General features: G+C 45.8%; 1 protein-coding gene across 1 annotated transcript; it reads left to right on the top strand.

Annotated features, from left to right (window-relative positions):
* The first annotated feature begins 145 nt into the window (after positions 1-145).
* LOC144101285 (protein N-terminal asparagine amidohydrolase-like) lies at positions 146-18513 on the top strand. The gene is made up of 11 exons (XM_077634382.1): positions 146-285; positions 3907-3991; positions 6050-6152; positions 7219-7284; positions 8351-8459; positions 11662-11735; positions 12386-12439; positions 12842-12895; positions 13247-13347; positions 14630-14743; positions 14918-18513. Exons 2-11 carry the CDS (start codon positions 3908-3910, stop codon positions 15086-15088), a joined length of 930 nt encoding a protein of 309 aa, XP_077490508.1. The 5' UTR covers positions 146-285; position 3907; the 3' UTR covers positions 15089-18513.
* The last annotated feature ends 7302 nt before the right edge of the window (positions 18514-25815 follow it).

Raw genomic sequence — 25815 nt, 5'->3', positions numbered from 1 at the left:
CATTCAAACTTTTGTTTCACTTCTGTTATGTTTTAAAAAGCATGAGCATTATTCGGGCAAAATTTCGATGCACGTATTGGCGCTCATCACATGCTTCGAAAGAGGGAACGCATGCGAGGGAAAGGGAACACAACAGGTTGAGCGGGGAGGAAACCGGAAGCGGGGATCGACAGCGTGTGTCAATTTTGCTGGTTGCGAACTTCGGTGGGAATTTGTTTACATCGATCAAGGTCCGCAAGAGTACGCATATTTCACGTGATGAAGACTACATAATACAACCGACAGGTGAGTAGTCCGCTTTAAACGTCACGTTTCTTCTTTTTCAGCGAGTACGAACTAAGCGAGAGCGTCCCCAAGCTCAGTATCGTGAGCGACGCTTGACACTAGATGAGAACGGTACGCCTGTGGAGGCGTGACCACTCTGTCGTGCTCAGATGCGGGTACGCGGGTTCCTGTCAGTCGGGGATCGTTGCTTTAACCTGGCTTCTGTAATGCTCACCTAATCGTCCTTTTTTTCGGTTCTGTTAGCCCTGTCAATTTGCCATGCCCTACACGTCACTGGGATCGAGCATCCCAATTACCAGCTCATTTTCGTGCCTCTAATCGCCGCACGCGATGTTGCGATCATGGGCAAAGTTTGAACATTGTTTCGATCGTTCATCTGCTTCTAAGGTTTACTTCAGAGCTAAGTCGCACTCCGTGCATCGTGTTGAGATTGAGCACTGTCGTGTCGGTCTCCCCTTCGTAACCGTCGGTCAAAACAAAGACCCGTACAACCAGCCGCGCACCGTCGAGCCTAGGCCTAATTAAGGCGCTTAATTATCAGTAAGCGCGCCGTGACAGTGGCTTCACTGTACCTAGTGCTTTTCGAAAAGCGCACCGAAGACTAGAGATGTAAAAAAACAATCATTATTTTCATAGTTTTTCTTGTTTCATCCCCCTGGGTCCCACTTACTAACTAGTGGCAGCATTATGTCGCGCGATGCGCTACGGTGAGGTTGACAGTTTCCTAGGAGGTGTTTAGGAATTCTTGTCACAAGCGTGCACATGGGCATAGAAGCTTGTTAAAATGTGCAGAAACTACGTTTTATTGATTTGAGCCTCGGGCCGGTATTTTTCGTGCAGTTCTGCGTGCCGGTTGCACCGCACCTGGCGTTTCTTTAGATTTTAGGGCATACCTGCATGAAATAGCAGCTAAAGGCTCGCCAAAGTTTAGGAAACGCCAAGTTGCGTAACATTTTTCAGTCGTGCAACGTGTTCTGCGGCGAAGTAGCGTTGTACGACCATCGACGCGTCTACTTCCTCGTAGTACAGCTGATCCCGCCGCGGCCTGGTTCCATCGATGCACTGTTGACCCTGCGGATAATAAACGTTGCTGCATTGTTTCTTTTTTTTTCATTTGTCAGCACCGTCTTGTTATTCCTTCTGAATGTGTTGTTCTTTTGTGCGGGCTCGGTGGTAGAGTTGGCTGGGTTGCCGAATTGGGTCGCTGCTGGGCTTGTATGATGAGCCAGGTTGTGTGACATTACGCGGCGAGCGCCGCCGCATTGTATGGTACTTATTTAGCGGGACTGGTTTGAGAATCCGGCGTAGCTTGCAGCCGACGTCGCTTGATCGCGTCAGTGGCCCTGCCATTGTTCCTAAGCAGGGTGAAGGTTTTTAGCTGGGACCTGCACAACACTTGGAACGAAAGCTTTCCAAGGTTTGCCTAAGTTTGCTTGAAGCTAGCCTACTATACTGAACGTGTAATGTTGGTAGAACTGCAGTACTTACGATTGGGCAAATGCTGTAAGGAGTTAAGCGATGAGCCAGAGGAGTAATTAAGTGCTAACAGATAACTTGCGTGCAACGTGTGGTGGCAACATTTTTATTGTGAGCCCATTGTAACTTCAGTACTTTTGAACTTACTGCACCGCTGCAGGTATGTAGGTGTTACTCAACCGGTTGAAGAAAGACAAGTTCCGCTGTAATCAGCTACCACCTCAACCTCGGCACGTTACCTCAATTCAGTAATCCTCAATGGTTGATTTTTATTTCTTTCGTAAAGGGACACTGAGGATAAATCGAAATTAGCTTGTACTAATAGGTTACTGCATTCTAACAGCAAAGAACCTCAACCTCGGCACGTAACCTCATTTCAGTAATCCGCATTGGTTGTTTTTATTATTTTGTTAAAGGGACACTGAGGATAAATCAAAATTAGCTTTTACCAATAGGTTGCTGCATTCTAATGACAAAGACGTTAGTTTAACTTAAGGTGAAGCTTTTTAATGCCAGAAAATGAAATACAGGTGTATCACCATTCAGTATGCATGTAAACGGTGGTGTCTTGACATAGTTTCTCGCCACGGGTCCCAGAGGCTGGATTACACCATTGTTCACATCGTAACGGTGGTCACGGAGTCGTTTTCAGTGTAGATGTCAAGTTTAAATCACTTTGGGAGTGTGGATTTTTAATTGAAATTTTCTTGGCAGTATATGCGTCTTCTGCTATGTTACGGACAGCGTACCCAGATGCCAAACTGTTGTTTGTGTGTTTTCTTCTTTCACATGATACGTTGGTATACATGGATCACCGTGGCGTATTCTCCTACGGCCGCAAAATAATTTATAGTTGAATTTCTTGATGTTGTTTCGGTTTCAACAACCGGACGATGGCTGTGATGTGTAAGGTGCATTTAGGTCATGTGAGGCATAAAAAAAAACTGTGTAGTCGCTGACACATTGTTTTAACTCGTTGCATTAAGGTAGCCTGCTTCAAGAGCTGGAATTACAACAAATGATGTATCAACAGTTATAGTGCAGTGTGTTTCGTGCCTCGCATGACCTAAACACACCTTACACATCGCAGCCATCATTCATTTTGAAGCCGGAGCAGTATGAGAGAAGAAAATCAAATTTAGTGGTCGTAGGCGAATGCCATGGGATCATTCATGCATCATTACAGAAAAGAAAAAATGCAACTAAAATCAGGTGTCAATAGTCCTATAAGACAAAGGAAAGTGAAATGCTTATACCAAAGGTGTAGAAAGGTGGTGGTTGTGGACTCTCAGGTAGAACACTGTGTCCCAGTTGAAAGTAGTCCCATTTTCCTTGTCTCATTTCGGGGCGAAATAGCACAATCATGTTTCAGAGCTAAGTTTTGTAGACCAAGAGAATGGAAATATTGCAGTACTGTAAAAGTAAACAGAGATGGTGGAGCAAGCAGGATGTCCTTGTCTGCTTGCACGTGATGGCTACCTTGATTGAATGCTTGCCTGCACGAGCATGTGTGCTTGATATGTTAATATTTTGTGGAGAGAGAGAGAGAGGCAGAAAAGGTGAAGCTTGCATGTATGTCAATGAGCCCTGCAAGCTGGAGGAGTGGGTGAACGTTTTGAATAATGTTTTTGGGTGCCAAGGAAAGCCACTTGCAGTGCACATTTTGTCTGCTGTTACTCAGACACGCAGGTAGGACATAACAATGTCTGCCGTGCACATTTCTGTCCCATTCTTGCAAAGGTTGTGAGGAAGGCAGGAGGATTTGAAGAACATTTTGTGTAAGGCATATAGGTGCCGAGGAAAGCCACTTTTAGTGTACATTTTTATTGTCTCCTATTCCTCGGGTAGAAATAGCTGTTTGACGTGCGCCTTGGGAGTGGGATCCATCCCTGTACAGGGACAAATTCATGTCCGATTCTCGGGAAGGTGAAGAAGGTAGGGTTGTAGAAAAGGAGGTTGTGTGTGGTCTTGTCAACCGTGTGTTTTCTTCGTAGTGCTGGCCCCGCTCCCTTTTCCACTTTTATAATTCACTGATGGCCTGTTACTGCTGTCTGATACATGGATTGATGGGTGAAGCTTGGAAGGGAAGTCAAGGACTCTATGCAATACAACTGTAACTGTTCTCTTGCTTTCCCGCATGTCCAGGATGCCTCTTGTGATAAACGGGGCTGTGGTAGACCAACTTCCTCCCGACACGCGAACACTGTTCGAGACCTATCCCCATTTTAAGGTGAGTGCCTGCAGGATGCTCCTCATGTGACTTCTTGTGTGGGAAAGTAGCATAATCAGAGCAACAAGATGCATCCCAGCATCCCACTAAGTTTGTTATGTAGTTGACTTCTAGACGGAAAGAAGTTTTATGACACTGCTGCTTACTTGTAATGGTCCTGCAGCTAGTTTCTTTGCGGTTTGTGGTTAAAAGCCCAAGATATTAGCGGTTAACAAACTTGTGGCGCTTTCTGATGCCTTCTGTTGTAGCTTATTCGTTTATCAGAGGCCTTGCCATCACTGCCTTGCCGCTTGTTTTTGAGCCGCTGCCTACTCCTCTAGAAGTGCCTCCTTTGCTGTTAATGCCACCCATTGAACTTGAAGTTCCTGTTATGCTTTTCATCGGACACAGACAAGAAGGAGGTCCTTTGGGGTTAGCCACCATTTATGCTCGTGATGTACGCTTGCGAGTAGAAGCTTTTTACGCAAACCAGCATTGGGTGGACTGGTGCTTGGGACCTACGATAGGACATTTGAAGTGTGATTGTGTGCATTTAACCCGCCCTGAGTCTGTACAGCAGATGCTGAACTGTCAGGCTGCCTGCAGAGGCAGATCATCCAGCCCTAGTTTGGTCAGCAGCTTTCACGCGCAGGCGCTGTGGTCGCCGTGATTTGTGATGGCTACGCGAATGTGGGAACACCTAGTTGAATCATTCGTAATTTTTGCCGAAACAGTTCTGATGGTTCATGTTTGTGTGAAAACGTAAATGCTGTTTAAGAAAGTCTTGTTTTTGTAACGGGCCTTTCTAGTACATTTTAGTTTGGAAGTAAAACGAGAAATTGCATGGAATGGTATGTGGAGTGTAATGTCCCAAAACTGCACACGGGCTACCAGAGACTCCATTGTGGAGGAATCTCTCGCACTTGAGCGAAATTAAATTTACCAGGCATGTGCATCCAAGGCAAAATGCTTGTGAGCAATACGAACAAGAAATTAAACAGAAGGCCTAGACTGTGAATACAGTAAAAGCTCATTGATACTTCTTTTGAAGATGCGAAAATAAATGTTTTATACTGGAAAACGAATCATCCAAACTGCCCAGTTTTCAAAAGTATAACTGTTTAATGAGGTAAAAAGGCATTTATTGATAATTTCACTTCATAAAAATGTTGATTAGCATTTCTTGGCACAAGGTCTGAACAGCTCCCTTTCTAGTGCTCACAGAGTTCATTGCAGATTTTTGTTTCCTTAAGTATGGCAGGAACTTCTCAGCACACCCAATTCCTCTACGGTGGTGGCGAAAATAGCCGAAATCCCTTTGCCATTTTCGGATGCTTCGCCCCCCTTGCACCTAAGCACTGCGGGGAAGTCACCGTGGCAACTGACTGTTGCAGCACCTTTGCTTTTCAAATGCTGCGTTCCCTAGGCGTGGCCCACTCGTATATAAGTGCATTGTTGTAGTTCCAAGATGCTTCGCTTCCTTCTGCTTAGCACTCATATATAGTAAATGTATTGTTGTAGTTCCGAGATGCTTCGCCTCCTTGCGCCTAGGCACTGCGAATGCCGCTGCGTTTCTGTTCATGTCGAGTCGCTGCTTGAGCGACCTTCTCGTGTGTTAGTGCACTGTTGTCGATTTTTGGCACTTCGCTTTCGTTGCACCTAGGCACTGCAGAGGAGCCACTGCGGTGGGTGACTGCCACTGCATTCCAGCTCATGTCGCATGCCCTCATGTTCTTCCCACTTGTGTGTTTGTACATGTGTGGTTTGTCGCTGACCACATTAGTATACGACTAGAATTTGTCGAAATGTTACACATAGTAGCCAGGAAATCGTGTTATCTGGGAACATAATAACCGGGAGAAAAATAGTGTAACTCTATGGGCATTTTTAATGCCCGCGATTTTGAGCAGATGAACCGTGATTTTGTATGGGCGGGGAGTATATATCGATGAGGTTTTGCTGTTCTTTCTGATTGTAGCAGTGAGTAAAATTTGGAGGTCAGTCTTATTACTTACCAGTAGCATTTATGACAGCCTCATTGGATTCTTTCTTGCTTTTTTTTTGTTTCCCTTCCTGCAGGAGATAGCAGCAGCCCTCATTTCCCAGGTCCCCAAGGTTATTGGGCCCCTCGGACTGTTGTACGTTCACCAGCGCGAGTTTGCCGTGACTGTGGCACAGGACAGTGAGTCTCGTTTTGTTTTCTCTCAGGTTCCAAACTGAGCTGCTTAGAACTTAAAAGGGACGGCGATGAAAACTCCATCCAACTTTTGTTCTTGATAAAAACCGATTGTTCGGCTCTACATGACCTCGTGTGCACCGGCTGGAAGTGGCGGGTGGTGTGCTTAGGCCCGGGGATCTGCAGCAACAGCAGTAAAAAAAAAAATGTTGACATCTCTACATTTAGTTTGTAAGTTTGTAGAAATGATGTGGGGCAGTGGTACCTGTATCTCATATTTTGCCCTTCTATTATAAAAGCTCCATTTTCAGCGAAAGTGGCCCCCCTCTGTCATTAGAGGGCAGTGGTGTCTGTCCAGGTCTGCTTCAGTTTGATCTCGATGTTTATGTAATGCCTAATTTTCAAAATATGGCGCAAATGGGGCATGCGGACCTTTATTTTATTGTCCTTGAGTAGATACAATTTGTTGTTGACTTAGGCGGAGTGATTTTTGGTTTTTTTGTTTGCTTTTTGTGTATTGCAAATTTGGCTAACCTCATTTACTTAGTCTTAATTTGTGTGCTAAGGGCTCAGAACTGTCTTCATTACTGGGTGGTAATATTTAGGCAGAATGGAATGAGTGCAGCTGCTTGCTACACAGGGGGGGTCACATTGCAGTGCGAAAGGATGCAAGTTTCTTTTTGTGTTACCGCTTTGAGAAGTCAGTGTCGCCAGTTGACCTCTGAGGGATCAAAAAGTGGCCAGGATTTCATATGGCAGGACATGGCTCTAAGCATTATTACCAGCACTGGAAGAATGTCCTCGTTGGTTGATGTAAAACAAGTTGTGAATCATAGAGGAAACGGCTGACCGATTTCATGGACATTTTTATTTTGAAGCTTTTAAGATAATAAATGGACCACTTGCAGCTGGGCAGAGCCAGCCAACATCGCTCTTGGTGGCATTCATGTGTGTGTTTTGTTCACAGCTCTTGCATACATACTCACTCTGTCGTAAACCTCAAGTCGTTTGCTACTGTTTGGTTTTCTATGATCTCAGTCATGGTCTTTTCATTGGGCTTCTTGCATTGCAGAAAATGTCAGTGTCCTCGGAACTGATGAAGCCACTACTTGCATCATGGCCATTGTTCGACATACAGGTACGATGATGGATGCCGTAAAGAAATTTGAGTTTCCTTCTGATGTCTTAGCTCACAGGGGTGGAACTGCTGGATGCAGTTGCTTCAGGTGCTTGGAAATGTTGTATGAGAAGCATTGGTTGGACATTCTCAGGTTTGTCTTCGCTCTCAGTAGTCTAAAGATTAGAGTAAAAACTGTTCAGCTGTTGTTCCTAGTGCCTTCTGGTTGAATTATATCTAATGTGTTAGATCTTTTTATGCAACACATGCCTTGTATCGAGGACCTTGATGACCGCTTAAAGGTGCACTAAACAGGAATCTGAACTCATCTTTTTACCGCGGGAACTCTATCTACACGTTCCGGGCATTCTTATAAACTTCAAATATTGTTGTGTGCGGCTGATTGCCCTAATTAAATCGGATTAAACGTCTCGGCTCCCGCTCTTATTTCTCAGCTCAACGCATCAGGTAGGCGGAGTCAACCAATGCGTGGAGTGCCTTTCAGCCAGTCCAATGGCGACTTCGCTTTCGCTTTTATTTTGTTTCTTAGGTTTCTTTGAATAAACAATTTCAGTCACAGACAATATAGTCTCAAATTAGGCCCACGGAAATAAAAATACACGTGGACTCTGATTTACGTATCACTCCGCCGATAGCAGAGCGGCATGCCGCCGCGAAAGTGGCTGACGCGTTTGTTGACTCCTCCTACCTACCGCATTGAGTTAAAAAAAAAGGCGGGAGCCAGGACGTTTAATCCGATTTAATTAGGGCAGTCGGCTGCACAGTGCAATAATTCGAAGTTTCTAAGAATGCCTGGAGCTTGTAGATAGAGTTCCCACGGTAAAAAAACAAGTTCAGATTCCTCTTTAGTGCACCTTTAAAGGATGGGATCTTGAAACCTCTTGGCAGTAATGCATGATTGTCTGTAGGGAGCAAACTGTGCCAGAAAACACGGAGTCTGCTTTTTATTTTCATATATTTGTTCTCTTTGTGTGGTCTATTGTTGTAAAAGCTGCTTGAAGACCAAATTGAAGCTAAGCTGGCCAAAAATGAGGGTATTGGCATGACAGAAGATGTTGCATTTCAGGTTCCGGGGCCGTGTCTCTAGCACACTTTGATGGTTCTGGCCTGGAGCAAGGCGTGGCCTCCATAGTGCGCCGGGTGCAGGAGCTGTCGCTGCCCATTCCAGAGGGAAGGTTCGTGCCACGCTTTCTCTCGAGTGTTACAGCAACACTTTGTGCCTTGTCTTTGGCCTTTTAATCGCTAGAAATGCACCCGCAGTTTTGAAGTGTGGAAGGGTTTCCTCGGCAGTAATGACTGATATGTGCATGTGCATCATGAGTGTTAAGGTACTGGGTATTCTTACACCAGTTTGTGTTTAGTGGCTGATTTAACGTTCAGTAGGTTAAATGTCTTAGTTGCTTTACTGCCAGTAGGAAACTTGATACACATTCCTCTCTTTCTGTAAATCGATGTTTTGAGCTTACTAAACTCTTTAGCTTGTGTGATACACTGCTTCCTTCTCTACATGGTGTGCTGCTATGCTACGCACCTGCCAGCGTGACCAAAGCAGACAATGTGTAAATGAAAGACTGAGAGAGCATGCCAACAGTGTAGTAAAAATGCGTGAAACTTGTGATTCACTGTCATGACTATGTTTTTGTGGGCAGTAGCCACTGTGCTTCTGATTTTGAGGGATGTATAGTTTTGAGATGTATAGTTATTGGCAGCCACCACACGCAGAGAGATACTAGAGGCATTGCATATAGGACGGGCAGTGACTGAATAAGCACGTCATCAGATGCTCTTTGCTCTCGTAGCTCTTTGCCTAGCCGCGTGACAACTTGACTTTGACTTTGTGTTGTAAGCCAACTTTTCTTGGTTTTTCTGCTTTTTTTTCTCCCTTTTATACTCCTAGATATTTCGACCAATCTTTCGAATAACAGTTGGAAGATAGCGCTTGTCTGCGTCTTTTCTCGTCTTTGTCGTTTTCTGCGTGCTTTATGTCAAGTATGAATTAGTGTTGCCAATTAGCTCAACGTAATTGATTTCAGTGGTCTTACCAGGTATGCTTGCAATGTCTGTGACAGCTGTGACGTCGGTAGTTGTGCCGCTCTGTTGCTATGCTTAGATGTGCAACAAGCATCAGTCGGTTGTTGAGTCTACTTGTTTTACGAGATTTCACTTGTGCTGTTTGCCGACATTCTTTGCATGCCCTCCATGGCACACTGTGACATTTTGTGCTGATGGAAAAATTCGAAACAGCATGCAGTTTCCTACTTGGCAAAGAAAACATTTTCCGCGGTTGTTGCATTTCAATGCCTCACTAAAGACCACAACTGCTTTTAGCCTCTTGACCAGTTGTGTTGTGTGGCAGAACTTGGTTGTATGTGGAAAGAAAAATCAAAACCTTTGGAAGGTACTGGCTAACTGCCGTATTTGCACAATCATAAGTCGACCTATTTTTTAAATTTGAAAATCCGAAGTGGGGGGGGGGGGGGTCGACTTACAATCGAAACGAAAACATTGCACTATAAGTAAAGGCGAGACAAATGAGATATCAGGCATGCTACAGCGTGGCTGCATTTTTGCTGCTTGGCATCGCTCTTGGTGTTGGCTTGGAGCTGCTATGTCAACGCGCAGAACTGGCATCCTCTTCCCGCGCGCGCGGGCGGCAGCCGATGGCAGCTATCAATAAACAGCAAACTAACGCCCCACGCTCCGCACACGTGGCTGCCGACTGCGGTTGCTGATAAGCGGCGGTGGCCCGATAACGCAATCGCGTTCTAAAAGAAGCTCAAGAGTCCAAAAAGTTTTCTTTTTTACTTTCAAATGCACGCTTGGCGCTCAAGGGAGTGTTGATAGTTGATGGAAGGGCCGCTGTTCCAATCGAGGCGGCACTCCCACTCGGAACGGCATCGGTGCCGGGGAGTGTCAGTAGCCAACGGAAGAGCCGACGCCATTCATGCTCTGACGCATTAGACTACTGCCGACCGCGTTTCACAAGTTTTTAATGTGCTTTGTCAGTCATAATTTGTGCTGCAGGTCCGGCAAGCGCTCGGCGCTTGTTCATGGCTACATTCAAGATGGCTGTCATTTTTACACCGAAGAAACGAACAGCTGTTCCACGCGATGTTGTGATGTGGCTGTTTGCGAAGTGCGGGATTTCGCTGGACGACGACGTTAGAACGACGTGCTGTGGGACCGCAGCAGTGATCACGACAGCAGCGCTAGTGAGGATGATGGCGCAAGTGTGGACGAGTAGGCCAGTGACTAATACATTTTCGTTTTGGAACGGGCACGCCCACGCGCGTCATCCGATAGCGGCTGGCGATAAACGACGGCAGCTGGATAATGCTATCATGTTCAACTATTCAAGGCCAAGCTTAAACAACCCGGAAGTTTTTTTTTATTTTTCGGAAATGTGATTTCAAGGCGGTCGACTTACAATCGTGTAGATGCGGTAATTGTCAGCAAGTGTTGTCATAGCAAACATGAGGATGTGGCTTTTATCTGCACGTCTGTCGCCGTCTGTATGTTATAATTAGAGGAGAGCTCTGCTTATCTCGATGACTTGAGCGCATGAGCAATTTGTTCGAATTCGCACTGCTTCACTACCTGGGGGTGTTGTGCTTGAGCAACGGGTTGTGCCATTGTCTTACGATTCTGGCGTCCATGTTTTTTTGCCTTGCTTCTCTCTCTTCTTTCGATCCCTTTTAGCTTTTTCTTTTCTGTGCTCCGGTACAGGGTTGCCAGCCACAATGCCAGAGTGGTTTACCAGTCTGCTTTTTCTTTTTTTTATCTGTTCTTCACGTTCGTGGCGTTGCGATGAGGGCTGGGCATTTGAAAAAGACACTATCTTAGTGAGTGAAGGTAACTAATTGCATTAGTTTATGGTTTATGAGGGTTCTACGTCCCAATGCAACTCTGGCTACGAGGGACACCATAGTGAAGGGCTTCGGAAATTTCGACCACCCGGGTGCACCGACATCGCACAGTACACGGGCCTCTAGCATTTCGCCTCCATCGAAATGTGACCACCATGGTTGGGATCAGACCCGTGTATTTCGGGTCAGCAGTCGAGCACCATAAACACTGAGCCACCTCAGTGGCTAATCACATAAGTGTTTGAGGAGCTCTGCAATGTCATTAAAAATTCTGTGGCTTGTTTTTTCTTTGGTAAAGTGCTTCTGCTTTTTTTGGATTAATGGATCATCGTCCGTTTGAAAATGCATGGCACACAAGACATGCTGTGTGTTGCTTTAAAGCCAGGAAGCAGCTGTTTGTGTACAAGTGCTTGGTAGCATTGCAGCACCTTGCATGCAAGTCTTCTCTGCCTTGTGCCAGGGTCTGTTTGCAAGACCTCAGCTCAGGCTTGGTCTCATTGCCTGTGTGCAGGTTTGAGGTGTACCTCGTGGGAGGCTTCCTGGACCGCAGAGCCTACTCGGAGAGTTTGGCCAACCAGTTGCTGTGTGAGTTTGTTGACTCTGCGCGTAGACTTGCTTGTCACCATTGTTGCATTAAATGTAGTAGTGCATGTATGAGCAGTTGTCTTGGAAAATTTATGTCCCTGGTTAGTATCCTAAGCTGGGGTTATGTGGTGCTGCCGGTATTGTAGAACGTGCACACGTGAATGAGTAGGGAGGAGCTTGGAAGCACGGCTTGGAAGGCGAGAGTTTTGAATGCTGGAAGTGATAATGATAGTTCTGTTTAAATTAGTAATATCTGCTTATTAGTATGGTTGATCGCTACAGATTGAAGAAACAGATGAATGGTTGTTAGATGTGCTTAATGGTTGGTGATGGAAAATAGTGCATGTCTGATGTTAAGTGGTGGTCTACCTGCAGTTAAGGGATACTGTTGCAAAGAGGCAGCAATGGGAGGGGGGGGGGGTAGGGTGTCGTGCGGGGCAGCATTGAAATTTTCAGCAAACACTGCAAAAAGCACAATGGAACTTGTGCATAATCATGTATTTAACAAATGACATTGTTTTCAAAAAGGCAGTTTTTTTTTAAAATTGTTGTTTCAAGTCCTGCATGGTACATTCCGTGCTGGTAGGACTGTTTCTGCAGTCACATGTTGTCATTCTGCTTACAGGCACCATTTTTCTTTTCTCTCGCAGATGCCCTGCACAAGCAGCCGGTGAACCTTCACCTGGTCACAGCTTGTGTGTGTGGTGAGTCTCACACTGGTTGCCTCATTGCTGAAAGACGGTGGCATTGTTTTGGTGGCCTATCTGTTCTTTATTCGTTGATTCTCTCTGCTGTTGGGCGTCAGTACCAGAACAGGAATTAGCAGACGCAGCTATTTGTACAATAAAATCTTGTTCATACATTGAAAAAGAAAAAAAAAAACTGATGCCGAATATTGTTTTCTGCAAAAAAAAAACTACAATAACTGCCCAGAGACTGTTTCTATTTTTGGTAGTTTGTATGGGTTTGTTATTACATCTGATCTGTACTGGTGCTGAAATTCTGTTTTTAAAACTGTGCTCTGAGCTTCGGTTTTTTTCTTGATGACCATTTTCTTCTCACAAATCTCTTCATTCAGCTCTTGTGTCAAACCCTTTACTTTACAGAGCTGAACAATGTCCTCCGTGGGAACCTTAATTGGCCAACTATCTATGGCATTGGTGAGTATTTCCTGTGTAGCCTTACCTGGCAAGGATGAGTGACGTTGTGCTTTATATATATGCACATTTTGTGCTCGTGGGTAAAGCATAGCTGAGGGGGTGTGACAGATGAGACATTGTATTTTGAGTTTGTCTTTTGTAGCTTATATTGTGTCTGTGTTAGTGGCCGCCTTGCACTTCTAGTTCTGATCCCAGAGGCGCACATTTGTCATTGCTAAGTAAATGTGAAGAAACAAACATGCAGTATTTTGCCCTTTTTGGGAATTGCCTCTTTGGGAACCTTGTGGAAATTGTGTTCTTGTTTGACGGGGGAACGAAGAAAAAACAAATGAACAATAAATTGTTTCTCAGGCGTGAACATCAAGAGTGGAGAAATTTTCCCAGCCACATTCCCTGACAAAGGCCCTGAGCTTCCCCTTCGCTCAGCCCGACATTTCACTGGCTGCCATGAGGCAAGTAAATTGAAAGTTTTCCAACTCTTTCCGGAGCTGGTAACGAAACTAGTGCCTTGGGGTTGGTGGCCCTTGTTTTGATTGACCTCCTTGAAGTGAAACTGGCTCGCGCCAGCATTTAACTGCCCTGTTGAGCTACTCGGGCATTGGCACATTGTTCTAAGTTATAATAGACCGCTGCTTACCTCGGAGAAAAAAATGTGCCATCAAGAGCAGTTAATATGAATAGTCAGCAGAACTGATCTCTCTTCTGGCAACAGCATTGGTTCACATTGTAGATGTTTATTTCTTACCTGCAGTTTAAGGTTTAGCCACTTGTCTAGAGAGGGTAAGTCTGTAGTGCTTAAGTAAGTGGATATTGCTAGAACAGGCTTGCTGCTCTTAGCATTTGCTACAGTGTGGCATGCAGTAGATAAATTTGCACAGTTGTGTAGTAGAGTGGAAAGGACTGTAAAGTGCACACCTACCCTGCTAGCTAGTTTGTAGCAGTTTTGTTAGAATTGAAACAGAGCTTTGTTGGTTGCCAATCAACTTGCTCAAAAATGTGTAAATTTTTCAAAGTAGAGGTAAAGCTTCTGTGCCTTTGAGATGTAGGCTGGCCATCGTTGTTCAGTGTGCTGTGAAGACTGGCACTATCGGGGACATAAGTGCCCAGGATGTGCGAGCACCCGAACAAAAATGTATCGCTTGTAGGGTTATGCTTCTTGCTAGCAGGGATGGTAGTTCGTTCCCGGAATGTCGTTTCAATCGTCTGGCTTAATTCGTGAAGCAATGCTCCAGCAGCCTGCAGAAGTGAGCTGGTGGTAAAAGCCAAAAAAAAAGAAATACAGGCTGTTGACGCCTTATAAGAGTGGCAGCACATGCCAGGAAGCGGACTAGCTTGTCGGTTTATTGTGTGGGCTGCTTCTCACACCAAGCCCAAGGGAGGCAGAGCAGGCACTGGATGACGTTGGTGACGCAACAATGTGTTTGAGTAAGTGGCTGCAGTTTCTGCGCACTACTATCTCCGGTAGTACAATGTTTGGAGCTTCCTTGTGAATGTGGTGACAAGATGTGTCTTGCTGTAAGTATTGTAAACGGAATACAACGGCGCAAGAAAACGGGGAAAGGAACACTCAAAACACAGGTCTTGTGCTTTGCGTGTTCCTGTCCCTGATTTTCTTGCGCCGTTGTATTTCATTTACGATGTCTATTCACAAACTAGCTCAGACTGAAGCCCTAATATAACTATGTTGTGACCATTAAATGCGTTTGTTGCTAACTCAAATGGATGGCATTACAGATGTGTGACATCTATGACTGCTCGCTAGGAATGATGCGCATTGGTCCCTTCAACTATGAGCCAATGAGAGGAGTTGACCTGTGGCTGTCGCAGAATGACGACTTCATCCTGCAGGTATGACTTGCATTTCCAGCTGTTGCGTACCCTTGCACAGTGGCAGGTGGCTCAAGAGAGAGTCCTCTTTTCTTGAGTTTTTGTACCACGGCCTCACTGGCTGGCGGTGTTGACGGTCTTTAGGCACAGACCTTGAACCAGAGCAATGACTTTGTGCAACTACTTTTGGCACAGCACCTCTCCACGTCCCCAGAGGTGGAGTCGCCCATGTTTGTCATGCAAGTGCGAGCTGCCCTCAAGTACATCCAGCAGCACCCATTCCCAGGCGTCACGGTGTTTCCCGACAATCGGCCGCACTACTTCCGCAAGGACGAAGGTGGCGCCTGGATCCCATTCTGCTACTGAGAGCCTTGAAAACATTGGTTAAAAAGAAAAGAAAGTAGCTCCTTCCACCTGACTGGTTTGCATTTTGAACGAACATTGTCTTGTCGGTGACAAGACTGCAAGAGAGCCTAGGGATGCTGAAGAGCACGGAATTGATGGCTGAACTCCCAACATTGTTAAAGGGACACTGAGGACAATTCCTCTCACTTTTTCTCTACAAAAATATAGTTCTTTCTTTGTGGATATGATAATGTTTATTTAGTAGCAAAAGGTACATTTATTGCTGAGAAAATTGATTTTCAGGAAAAACACGGGCACCTTAGCGCTTTTCCTCCATAAAAACGAACCCGACCGCGGCGGCTGTGTTTTTATGGAGGAAAAACGCTAAGGGGCCCATGTGCTGTGCGATGTCAGTGCAGGTTAAAGATCCCCAGGTGGTCGAGGAGTCCTCCACTACAGCACCTCTTTCTTCCTTTCTTCTTTCACTCCCTCCTTTATTCCTTCTCTTAGGCGTGGTTCAGGTGTCCATGGATATATGAGACAGATACTGTGCCTTTTCCTTTCCCCCAAAACCAATTATAAGAAAAACGACTCTGCACTCGCCGTTTGGAGGTGATTAGCCCTGGAGCTTAGCTTCCTTAGCTTCAGAGTTCCGTGTTGTCGCGGTTTGCTGGCAGAAATGGCTGGTCACATTTGTATCTATTTCTTTTTTTACTTCTTTATAGCTTTTACAGGATTTGTTTTCAGTGAAAGTAGCCTCTTCGTCATTACAACTTGGTAATCTGTTTATGCAGGCTGACTTCAGTTCGTTCTCTATGGCCCTTTTAAGGTATTGGCACGGTACTCGGCACTTTTGCAATTGCACTGATTAGAATTTAATATATGACTGTCAACTTTGCTCCCGAGTGCTGTGTGTTTCTTCTTTCTTTTTCCATATCTGCGTGCCTTTTTTGCTTCACCTGATTCTGTCCTGTCAAGTCTTGGTAGCTAGTGACATCATCGCTAGATTGTTGCTGTGACCCGTTTGTTGGATTTTGGCAAGAGCTGTTTGCGTTGCCTTGGACTAGAGCTTCTGAGCTGGCGAGATATCAAAGCTTATCTATAGCTTGGGAATGTGTGATCGCACGAGATGAAACTATCCATGCACAGTATTCAGAGTTGAAATACTCTAATGCAGGGGTTCTCATACTGGGTTCTGCAAAACCCTAGGGTTCCTTGCTTGGATTGCTTGCTTTTGGGCTTTCCAAGCACCTGAATCCATGCATGTCGCTGCTCTTGCCTTTTCTTTGTCCTATTTTTTGTTTGGGAGTGTATATTTTTGGGAGTGATCATACTGGAATTGCTCAGAGAAGACTCTCTCACTATATAGCCGGTCATTGCAAAGTGCATTTGGACATCTTTTTTTGAGAGGCCATGCATCTTAGTGCATTTTTTGCGTGCATTTTGGGAAAGAAAGGAGGAAGCCAAGATGCTGAGGGTTTTTTTTTAATGAGATTTATTGCCTCAGAGTGTCAATGGGCAAAGGTGTGTTGAAGGATGCACTAATGATTAAAGTAATTGAAAAAGGCTAGCTGATTTTTATGAAGTCCAGTAGTGAGCGATGGTATGGTCCCTGCTTCCAGGCAATATATGAAGCAGGGTTGCTCGGTGAAAGACCTGCTACTTTCAGGTGCCGGATCCTTGTAAGCTTGAGAGCAGGGCAGTCAGTCCCACAGTAACTGGTGAGTGTTGACTTCAATGTCCTCGCGCTAACACATAACGGACACCCAGGCTGTTCGATATGCAAGCTGTTTGGGTTACTACAGGCTAAGAAAATTGGGAAACCCCTGTGGTAATGGTGATGTCCCGACACTTGAATCTCCTGTGAAGGTAGAGTGCTGGTGGTTATCGGAGTTGGCTGTTGTCATGAGACGCGAGCTCCGAGGCCCAGGAGTCTGCCTTTTTATGCTCTGTTGTTTGTTGTTCTGCTGCTTTTTGAGCACTTAATTGTTGAGCTCTGAACGAGTACCTGTTGAGCTCTTATCGAGTGCATGTAGGAAAGGGACCCCTTCTGAACGTTTCGTTTTTCATTCAGTCCTTGCTTTTGTGCCAAGACAAAGAAGAGTGGACTACTGCTGTGAGCTTGGCTCTTCGTGGGCGTTTTCTTTCACTTGCCATTTGTGGCATTTTTTAAAAATCAGAGCCGGTGTGTATTTGTGCCTTCCTGCTTGCCAAAACTTTTTATCTTCATTTTGTTCCTGGAGATTTGAATGTAAGGTGTACTGCTTAGTATGCCACCACTGTTTTCACTTGGTGTCCTTGTGTGGTATGGTGCTTTTGTTTTGGCACATTCTTTGTCTTGATGTGTTTTTAAGTACGGTGAAAACCTCCTGTGACTTCATTCTTTTTAAGCTACATATTTAGTTTTTATCTTTTTTTTTACTGCTTCATTTTTTTTTCATTTTAGTGCATTTTTGCATGTGTGCAATTCATGTTCAGCTTTCTCCAGAGGAAAGGGTCTCCATTTGTTTTGTCCCGTGTCTTATCGGACCATTCATGTTCATATAAAATGATGGTCTCCTGTTTTAGCCATGTGGTTATTAATCAGTATTGTTTCTATACGTTCTCTCGCATGTCTCATTTTGTTTTTACACGTGAAGTTGAGATAAGTGTACATTTCTTGGCTAAAGTTGAAAGTGTTATATTTTGGGATTATAAAGGGGGCAAAACAGTTTTTCATGCTAAATAGTTATGTGTTTAATACAAAGGCATTAAATTCTTGCAGTTTTTGATGTTAACATTGTCAAGTTGGGTATTCAGCATTTTATTTCCACTCATTAAGCATATAACTAATGCCAACATTTCTCTATAGCGTATGCATGTATATGTAAAGTAACTACCTATGAACATCCTCTTCCGTGCAGTGTTAAGCAAGCACTGTTTGTTGCAATCTGTATGATACATCGAGTTTGTTGTGCTTAGGCATGTGCACTGAAGTCAAGAGTAGTCACAGTTGGGATTTGTAGCTGTAAGCTTGTCAACTGTATGAATTGCATCACCTTTTTGGCTGACTATTACTATCTAATTTTGGAGGTGTCAAAAAAAATATCTAATTTTGGAGGTGTTAAAAGTTAAATTTCACATGATGCATATTATATGTGAAATATGCCATGTGGTATGCACTTATCTTCACATCTTATGCACATCGTTCGCCTTTAATACGTGCCTTAACTGTGGTTAAACAAATCACACATGTTAACAGCACGACACACACATTATGGGAAGTGGCCTTTCTATGACTTCTGTTGTACGTTGAGTTTCATGAAATTAAGTTGCTGTTCACAGGTTTTAATGACCTGCTGTTCTTTGCTCTCATATACATGTTGGTGCTCTTTGGTGCAATGATATCACATTGAAAGCATAAGACCATTGCCTTTTTTTTATGCAATAAAGTTCCTTTATATATATTTCTAATTCCAGTGTCTTTAGTATCTCTTCTCGTTGCATGTGCATCAACACAAAAATTCAAGTTGTGGATGTTATTTTGCTGTTGAAAAGAGTATGTGGCTCTACTGCGTGTGCCTCTGGCTGGGTTTTACTCAAACGTGCGGAGGTGGCGAATTTTTGGGAGTTGTGACCAATATCAGATTTACTGAAAGCACATTTGTGTTTCATGTAAAATGAACTGAAATACGTTTGCGAGTCGCAATGTACCGGAGAAAATTGAATGAGTATTGCATTCGAGCGCACTTAAAACAACCCTGAAATTCACGCGGATTGCATTCGTTGTATCCGAAGTCCGTAGTAAGTAGGCCCTGGTATGGCCGGAAAGCACACTCGTACAAGCGTGTCACTTATTTCTTTAAAAACACCAACGAGCTATGTTTGCATCTTCAATACAGACTCTATCAAGCCGCTTTCTATAAGCTCTCAACCGCTGTCATGTTCTGCTGGGTGAGTCCTTTGCTGCGTACGAGAGTGATTGAAGAGTTCGTGGCAGATGATTACAGTAGGTCGGCATCCTCACCTTCATTAATCTACAAAGTTATATGGATGCAGGTAAGAAGCTACTGTTACACATGTGTGTCTGCGATCTGTGCGCTGCCTGCATGCGTCAGTAGTGTGGAAGGCGGAGCTTTGAATTGCACAGGCGACATACGCCACTTGACCAGGTGGGCGGGGAGTGCCTTCCTCGACTGGTATTCAAATGTCTCAGATTGCTGTCTTTGGTTGATCACTAGCTGTGTGCAGTAGTTTCACTTTTTATGCTGCCCCTGTGTTGCGTTTTCCAGTCTTCTGCGTTCTGCAGTTTAGATGCTTTACCCAACCAGCACACACGCATGCACCAATTGATCTTTTAGCCTTTCGGGGCTCACTTGGCCAGCGGTTAACCGCAATTTCAGTGCCGCCTTTTTTGTTGTTTTTTTGGGGGTGGCACTTTATTTGGAGCGCATGTAGGAGCTGGGAGACTCTTCGGTCTCCACGCTGATGGGAAACTGGCATTTTTTGACAGCGGGGGCGTGTTTGCGGCGCTTCCTAGTTCGTTATAACCGAGTGGTGCTGCCACGGTTGTTCGTTTATCTGAGGCAGTCGCTAAATCTATAAAATTACCTGCTATCGATGAGACAAGACATCGGCTCCCTGCAACTCGAAACAAACAGCAGTAGCTTCGAGGGACGAATATCAGCATTTCCGCCATCGTTCGCATTTTCTTTGCTACGCCGAAATTTGGTTTTAAGATGACCTTAACCTCATCGTCATTGCTACTTTGCGCTAGGCAGAAGCTGGTGGTACGCGTGTTATCGGCGAGGTAGGTGGGCTAGATCGCTGCTGACACTCACTGACGTTGCTGACGACATCATAAACAAAATAAAATTAAAACTGCACAAAATCAACTTAGACGTTTAAAATATGAATTATAGCTTAAATAGTTGCCAACAAAAATACGACTTTGTTTTGTTGCTATATATTTAGCGCAACTGCTTTTGAAGTGCCTGGGTTGAGCTGGCCATGGCTGGAGCCGGCCTTCTCGCAGAAGTTCAAGATGTTTTCCGTCCGGAACGACGGTTCGAAGGCAGTTACTTTGCCCATACGGAGATTGCGGTTACTGCGCTGAGGTAGCACGCCGCTAGGGACGCACACTGCTGCTTTTTTCCCGGATGTCGAGCAAGTGTATGACAATGTACCCCATGCCGGGCTTTTACCCATGCTTTTATTTCCCTTTTGGACCTGGGGCTTCCGGAGCTACTGCTGGCCAACATTCGATGCCTGTGTGAGGGAAACACGGTTGTCGTGCACTTCGAGTCCTGGATCGGTCTTAAGGCTCCATCGCAGTGAAGAAAGGTCTGCGCCAAGGGTGCTGTCGTTGCCACTCGTAGTATCAAGCAAGGGCTGCTTAGGTCACACATTAGACAAGCTGGTATGGATGACAGCTACTGACTGTTGGGTTTAGCCTTTGCGCACGATCTAGTACTACTTGTGAAATCCTCCTAGGATTTGCAGTGTTTGCAAATCATCTCCCAGAATGAGATTACGCGTCCAACCCTGAGGTTCAATTTCAGGAAGACTGTGGTTGTTAGAGTTCAGAGTTTTGGTGTCTGGGAGTGGAGGTACGCGCTGAAAACCTATGTGTGGGGTTTTTGCGGCTAGATCTGACGGGCTGCTTTGCAGGTTCAATTTTTCCTGTGTCGCCTAGGCCTCTAGGGGTAATCTGCGTGATGTGGTGAAGAATCATACCCGCGTCTATGGCGTCAACCGCAGCCGTGGCCTGGCGGTTTCGACGTCCGCCTCAGCTGCGGGAGGTGGCAGGTTCGAAACCCACCAACAGGTACCCAATGAATGGTTACAGATGCTCCCCGACCTGGACACCAGCTTGTTCATGGGGTGCAGTCCTGTCCTGGGGGAGGCTCCGTAGATCCCGCTATGTCATTTGGGGACGTACCCTGTTTTGAACAGCCGCCTAAAAAAGGTGGTGCGATATATGTTTCTGCGCCACCCTCGTGTTTGTCTCAGTAGCGTGCAACCATAAGCTTAGAACCAGGGGCAGCCGATCTTGTGTACAGCTTTTTTCCTCCTGGTTTCCTTCGTTTGATGTAGAGCAGTAGGCAAAAGTTACCAAATCTTGCGGCAGGCCAGGAACTTGGGCCCGCACACAGCTGGCCTACGAAAAGCGCTTAAACATTTGATTAACTGCAAGAGCACAGACCTGAGAGAAAGAGAGATGGAGGGTGAAATACTTTATTCAATGACTGATGTCCGAGCCAAGCTCTAAGCTTTGGGTGGTGGACCCATCGGCCTTGGGGACAAAAATAAATGACCCGCACCCTGTTTTCACATATAAAAACATCGCTACGAACTGGGTGTCTAAGAGAACAATCGCTTCATTTTCTGTACATAGGCGATCAGGTGAGAATCCGCCTACCATATCGAATTAACCTAAACTGTAAGGTGCCCTGAGCGGAAACAAACGCGTTAAACGTTGTGCGGCTGGCGACCGGTAGGTAAACAGTTCTAGCGTAGCCGGACAGCCATACGGTAAATACGGTTACGCGTTGCCGTTGCTATCTGCTGCCAGGCTTCAAATATTTGCCGCGCGGTAACAGTTGCCGTAGTTACTGCGTTTAACGTACGGTGGGACTTAAACTTTCTATTAGACACCTTTAACATACCGTGTTACCGTTACCGCCAGTCCGCACGCGCTGATTGGTCCCGATACGGCAGGCGCGCGCGCCACTGCCGGGTACCTGGCGCCAGACGGCGCCCAAGAAGGTGATCCGCGCATGCGCACTGACGGCGCGCGGGCTCCCGGTAGTCCGGTAACGGTAACACGGTACACGGTGTCTGTTAGTAAAGGACAGGAACGCCAACAAAGTTCTGAGAAAAGGTGTGCAAAAGCCGCTCAGTTCTTGAGTTCTGCCCGACTCTAGGTTTTTTCAAAACGCTAAGCGCGACGCAACACGCTCTGCAGCACGCCGCGCAGCCGTCTTCGAACTTCGGAACCGGCGACCGGAAAGCCGTGGGAACATTCATGGCGACGCGTGACCACAGGGAGCGAATCAGAGGCGCAGAGAAAACGGATGCAGTACTTTCCCAGTTCCAGTGATTTTGTGCCGCACTGCATGCGGACGCTACCTGACGATGCACTCCTGGTGTCGAGACCGGCGCAGAACTTGGAGGGGGGGTCAGTTACTTTTTTCCTCGACAGAGCGTACAAGATTCATGATGCCTTGAGTTGCCGGATGCGCGTCATGTGAGCCGCTTTGGGGAAAGGTCCAGCTTTAAATGTGGGTTACAGCGCCCTCAAGCGTGCTTTGCTTAGCCGTGGCTTTGGAGACTTAGGTAGTTGCGGCTTTCCCCCAAGGTTTAAGTTTTGGGATTATGCGGTTTAACATCCAAAGCGACTCAGGCTACGAGGGACATCGTAGTGGAGGGCTCCGGGTAATTGCGACCACCTGGGATTCTTTACCGTGCGCTGACATCGCACAGCACACTGGCCTCTAGCATTTTGCCTCCATCGAAACGCGACCGCCGCGGCCAGGATCGAACCCGCGTCTTTTGGGTCAGCAGTCGAGCACCATAGCCACTGAGCCAACGTGGCGGCTTTTTCCCGAGGGAGGAGTCTAACAGACGAAATGAGGAGATTGTTGGCCCCTTGCATGAAGTTCGTGCCCCATCATGCACTGCGCCGAGCAGCCGCATGAGATCTCGTTAACTTGATTCGCGTTGGCTTCGGTATTTAATTAGCTTCGTAATGGTTAACCAGTGGTTAAGTTAAGCCAACGTTTTGGCTTGGCCGCTTGTCGTTATATGCCGCTGCTTATTTTTTTTTCATTCCTTCATACTTCCGAGCAAATTGTCTCTTGATCTATTTGGCTCTTTCATACGTGAGGAACGGAAGATTCACTTCCTGGGTCATTTTAAACTGCAGCGAATGCTGTAGACTTTGTTACGACACGACGCTTGACACGACACGACGTTTGATCATCCGATGACCCCACAAAAAAAAAAAAGGATGCCTGTTTTCTCACGCCTGGCTTGGTAGGGATGGCCTCCCCTTTGACTGGTCCCCAGCAAGAAGGAAGCCTGGGGCAGCGACCGACGATGGACAGACGACAGGGGAATAGGGGAACGGTGCCTTCGAGTAATTAACCGTGTCCGACAGGAGCCGGCCTCATCATAGAGAGCTCGCCGAAGTTGAGGCCCGCGGCGCCGCACGCATCAGCTGTGTTTTTCGGAGACAGGGAGCCGTTCGCCCAACGTTTGCACCTCTGTAGGAAACAGCAGAGGACTCGTGATTTCTCCTCGCCCATTCCCACGGGTGACTCCGCTTGCTATGTGCTGTGCAACTTTTCCCATCTTGGAGAAATGTGCCCCGTGTTGGATTGGCCACCGCCTGATGAAAGGGCGGAACCTTAGGTGATTTAAGGAGCGTGCTTAGTGAGAAAGCACGCTCTGGGCCCTGGCCACATGGCTCATCCAGTCGCTAGACGCATGAACTCTTAATTTTTGACTGCTTTTTCTTAAATATGTAAATAAGCTTTAATAATAATAATAATAATAATTGGTTTTTGGGGGAAGGAAATGGCGCAGTACCTGTCTCATATATCGGCGGACACCTGAACCGCGCCGTAAGGGAAGGGATAAAGGAGGGAGTGAAAGAAGAAAGGAAGACTTAGAGGTGCCGTAGTGGAGGGCCCCGGAATAATTTAGACCACCTGGGGATCCTTAACGTGCACTGACATCGCACTAAATAAGTTTTGCCAAATTGCTATTAAACCCGCTTGTTTTCGTTTTCCCAAACTTCAAGTTCCATCTTTCCTCAGCTCGAAGGCTCGGACACGCTACCCAACGCAGCCCGGGTTCGAGTTAGCCCCTGCGTCCGCGACAATTTACGAAGATTGCAGCTATCCTTGCATTCTTGCAGTGTCGCGCAAGAAACAGTGATCATATCGGTAGATTACTTTTAGGAGATTATGAGAGTTTTTTGCGCTAATATACTTTTGCAGTGCGCAAAATTGCTTCCCTAATTTCGTCGTTCATCTTAAATCCGCGCGCAGCGTGGAAGAAACTGCGACATTTCACTGATTTATCAGATTTCGGCGAATCAGACGTTCCCCAGTGGCGCGTCAAAGCGCTGACGGAGTGGTGTGGAACGGAAACAAAGCCGTGCTGCGATTTTCTTGTTGAAATGGACGCTCTAGACTTCTGCAGGGTGGGAACATTGGTTTTCACCCCTTCGGGGCTTAAGAGGGCCAGTCGCATTGCCCACCACCAATCCTTGTTGCTTGCGTATTTTTGCAAAGCCAGTACGTCAGCACCCGCCGCGGTGGCTGTGGTCAGGGCGCTCGACTACTGATCCGGAGTTCCCGGGTTCGAACCCGACCGCGGCGGCTGCGTTTCGATGGAGGAAAAACGCTAAGGCGCCCGTGTGCTGTGCGCTGTCAGTGCACGTTAAAGATCCCCAGGTGGTCGAAATTATTCCGGAGCCCTACACTACGGCACCTATTCTTCCTTTCTTATTTCACTCCCTCCTTTATCCCTTCCCTTACGGCGCAGTTCAGGTGTCCAACGATATACGGGACAGATACTGCGCCATTTCCTTTCCCCCAAAACCAATTATTATTATTATGTACGCCAGCAGTCGCAGGTACCAGAGTTCGACAGCGTCGTCACCGCTTGTCTACAACTTTTAACCAAATTTCTCGGCTTACCAAAGCCTCCGTTTTTGGTCTAAATCGTTTATCCCTGCTGAAACGTTCCGTAAGTACACCCCCCGTCAAAAGTCCTCGGGCCACAACGTTCACCTGCAGCGAAATGGATGTCCCCAGTGAAGGACATTCTATAGCATGCTTCATGTAGCGGATCATTCAAAACACAAGTCAAGCAGGAAGCTTCTCTACCGCAAGAAGGAACCTTCTGCTAGCATTTAAAGGTCATTCGGGGTTTAATAGTGCCGTGACGGCTCTGTTATGCGGCTGAAGCAAAAAGCCTTTGGCCTGAAGACTTTTGACCAAGACTGTACGTACCATCCACACACACTGAATTGTGGGATTAGAGTGTCTATATATGATGCGAAAGCTTTGTGGATGTCCGTAAGCCTTTTCCGTTTTCTGTATGGTTTCCATATCCCTGCAGAATATTTTCCGCATGATTTCCATATTATGTATATGAGGGCAAACGGAGTCCGTATGAGTTCATCTCCGTATGCGCTTTGCGCGTGACTGCATGAATCCCAGGTAAAAATAACCGAGCTTTTAAAAAATACGGAGTGTCTTCGCCCAGTGAAATCAATTAGGGCTGTTGAGTGTCGCGTGGCCTAGTGTGCAGTATTTTTATCATACGAAGTTAATTATTAAAGGGTAGTTAGCTAACTTTATAATTATTGGCTTCAGGAACAAAGCGTCAATTCATAAGTTGCAGATTGTCTTGAAAAACAACTGGCTGAAATGTTTTCACCAAGGTACAATTTATGCACATTTAATTACTTAACGTCATTAAAAGATCTACCACGCGTGACCATCTGCTGGGGCACATCTCTCGTCCAGTGCACACGCAAAGCACCAGCGAGGAGGGTGCTTAAGAGAAAAGCAGCTTTTGTTTTCTGAGACTATACATATATATATATATATATATATATATATATATATATATATATATATATATATATATATATATATATATATATATATATATATATATATATATATATATATATATATATATATATATATATAGCCTTGGAACACTGTACCAGCACTGCTGTTAGGTGC

This window comes from Amblyomma americanum, chromosome 8 (assembly GCF_052857255.1).
Source record: "Amblyomma americanum isolate KBUSLIRL-KWMA chromosome 8, ASM5285725v1, whole genome shotgun sequence".
Taxonomy (NCBI): Eukaryota; Metazoa; Arthropoda; class Arachnida; order Ixodida; family Ixodidae; genus Amblyomma; species Amblyomma americanum.
This window is presented reverse-complemented; position numbering and strand designations above follow the sequence as displayed.

Coding starts and splice junctions, on each gene's coding strand:
- LOC144101285 (XM_077634382.1), top strand. CDS start 3,908: ATGCCTCTTGTGATAAACGGGGCTGTGGTAGACCAACTTCCTCCCGAC. Junction 6,153..7,218: donor CGTGACTGTGGCACAGGACA/GTGAGTCTCGTT, acceptor CTTGCATTGCAG/AAAATGTCAGTGTCCTCGGA. Junction 13,348..14,629: donor ATTTCACTGGCTGCCATGAG/GCAAGTAAATTG, acceptor ATGGCATTACAG/ATGTGTGACATCTATGACTG.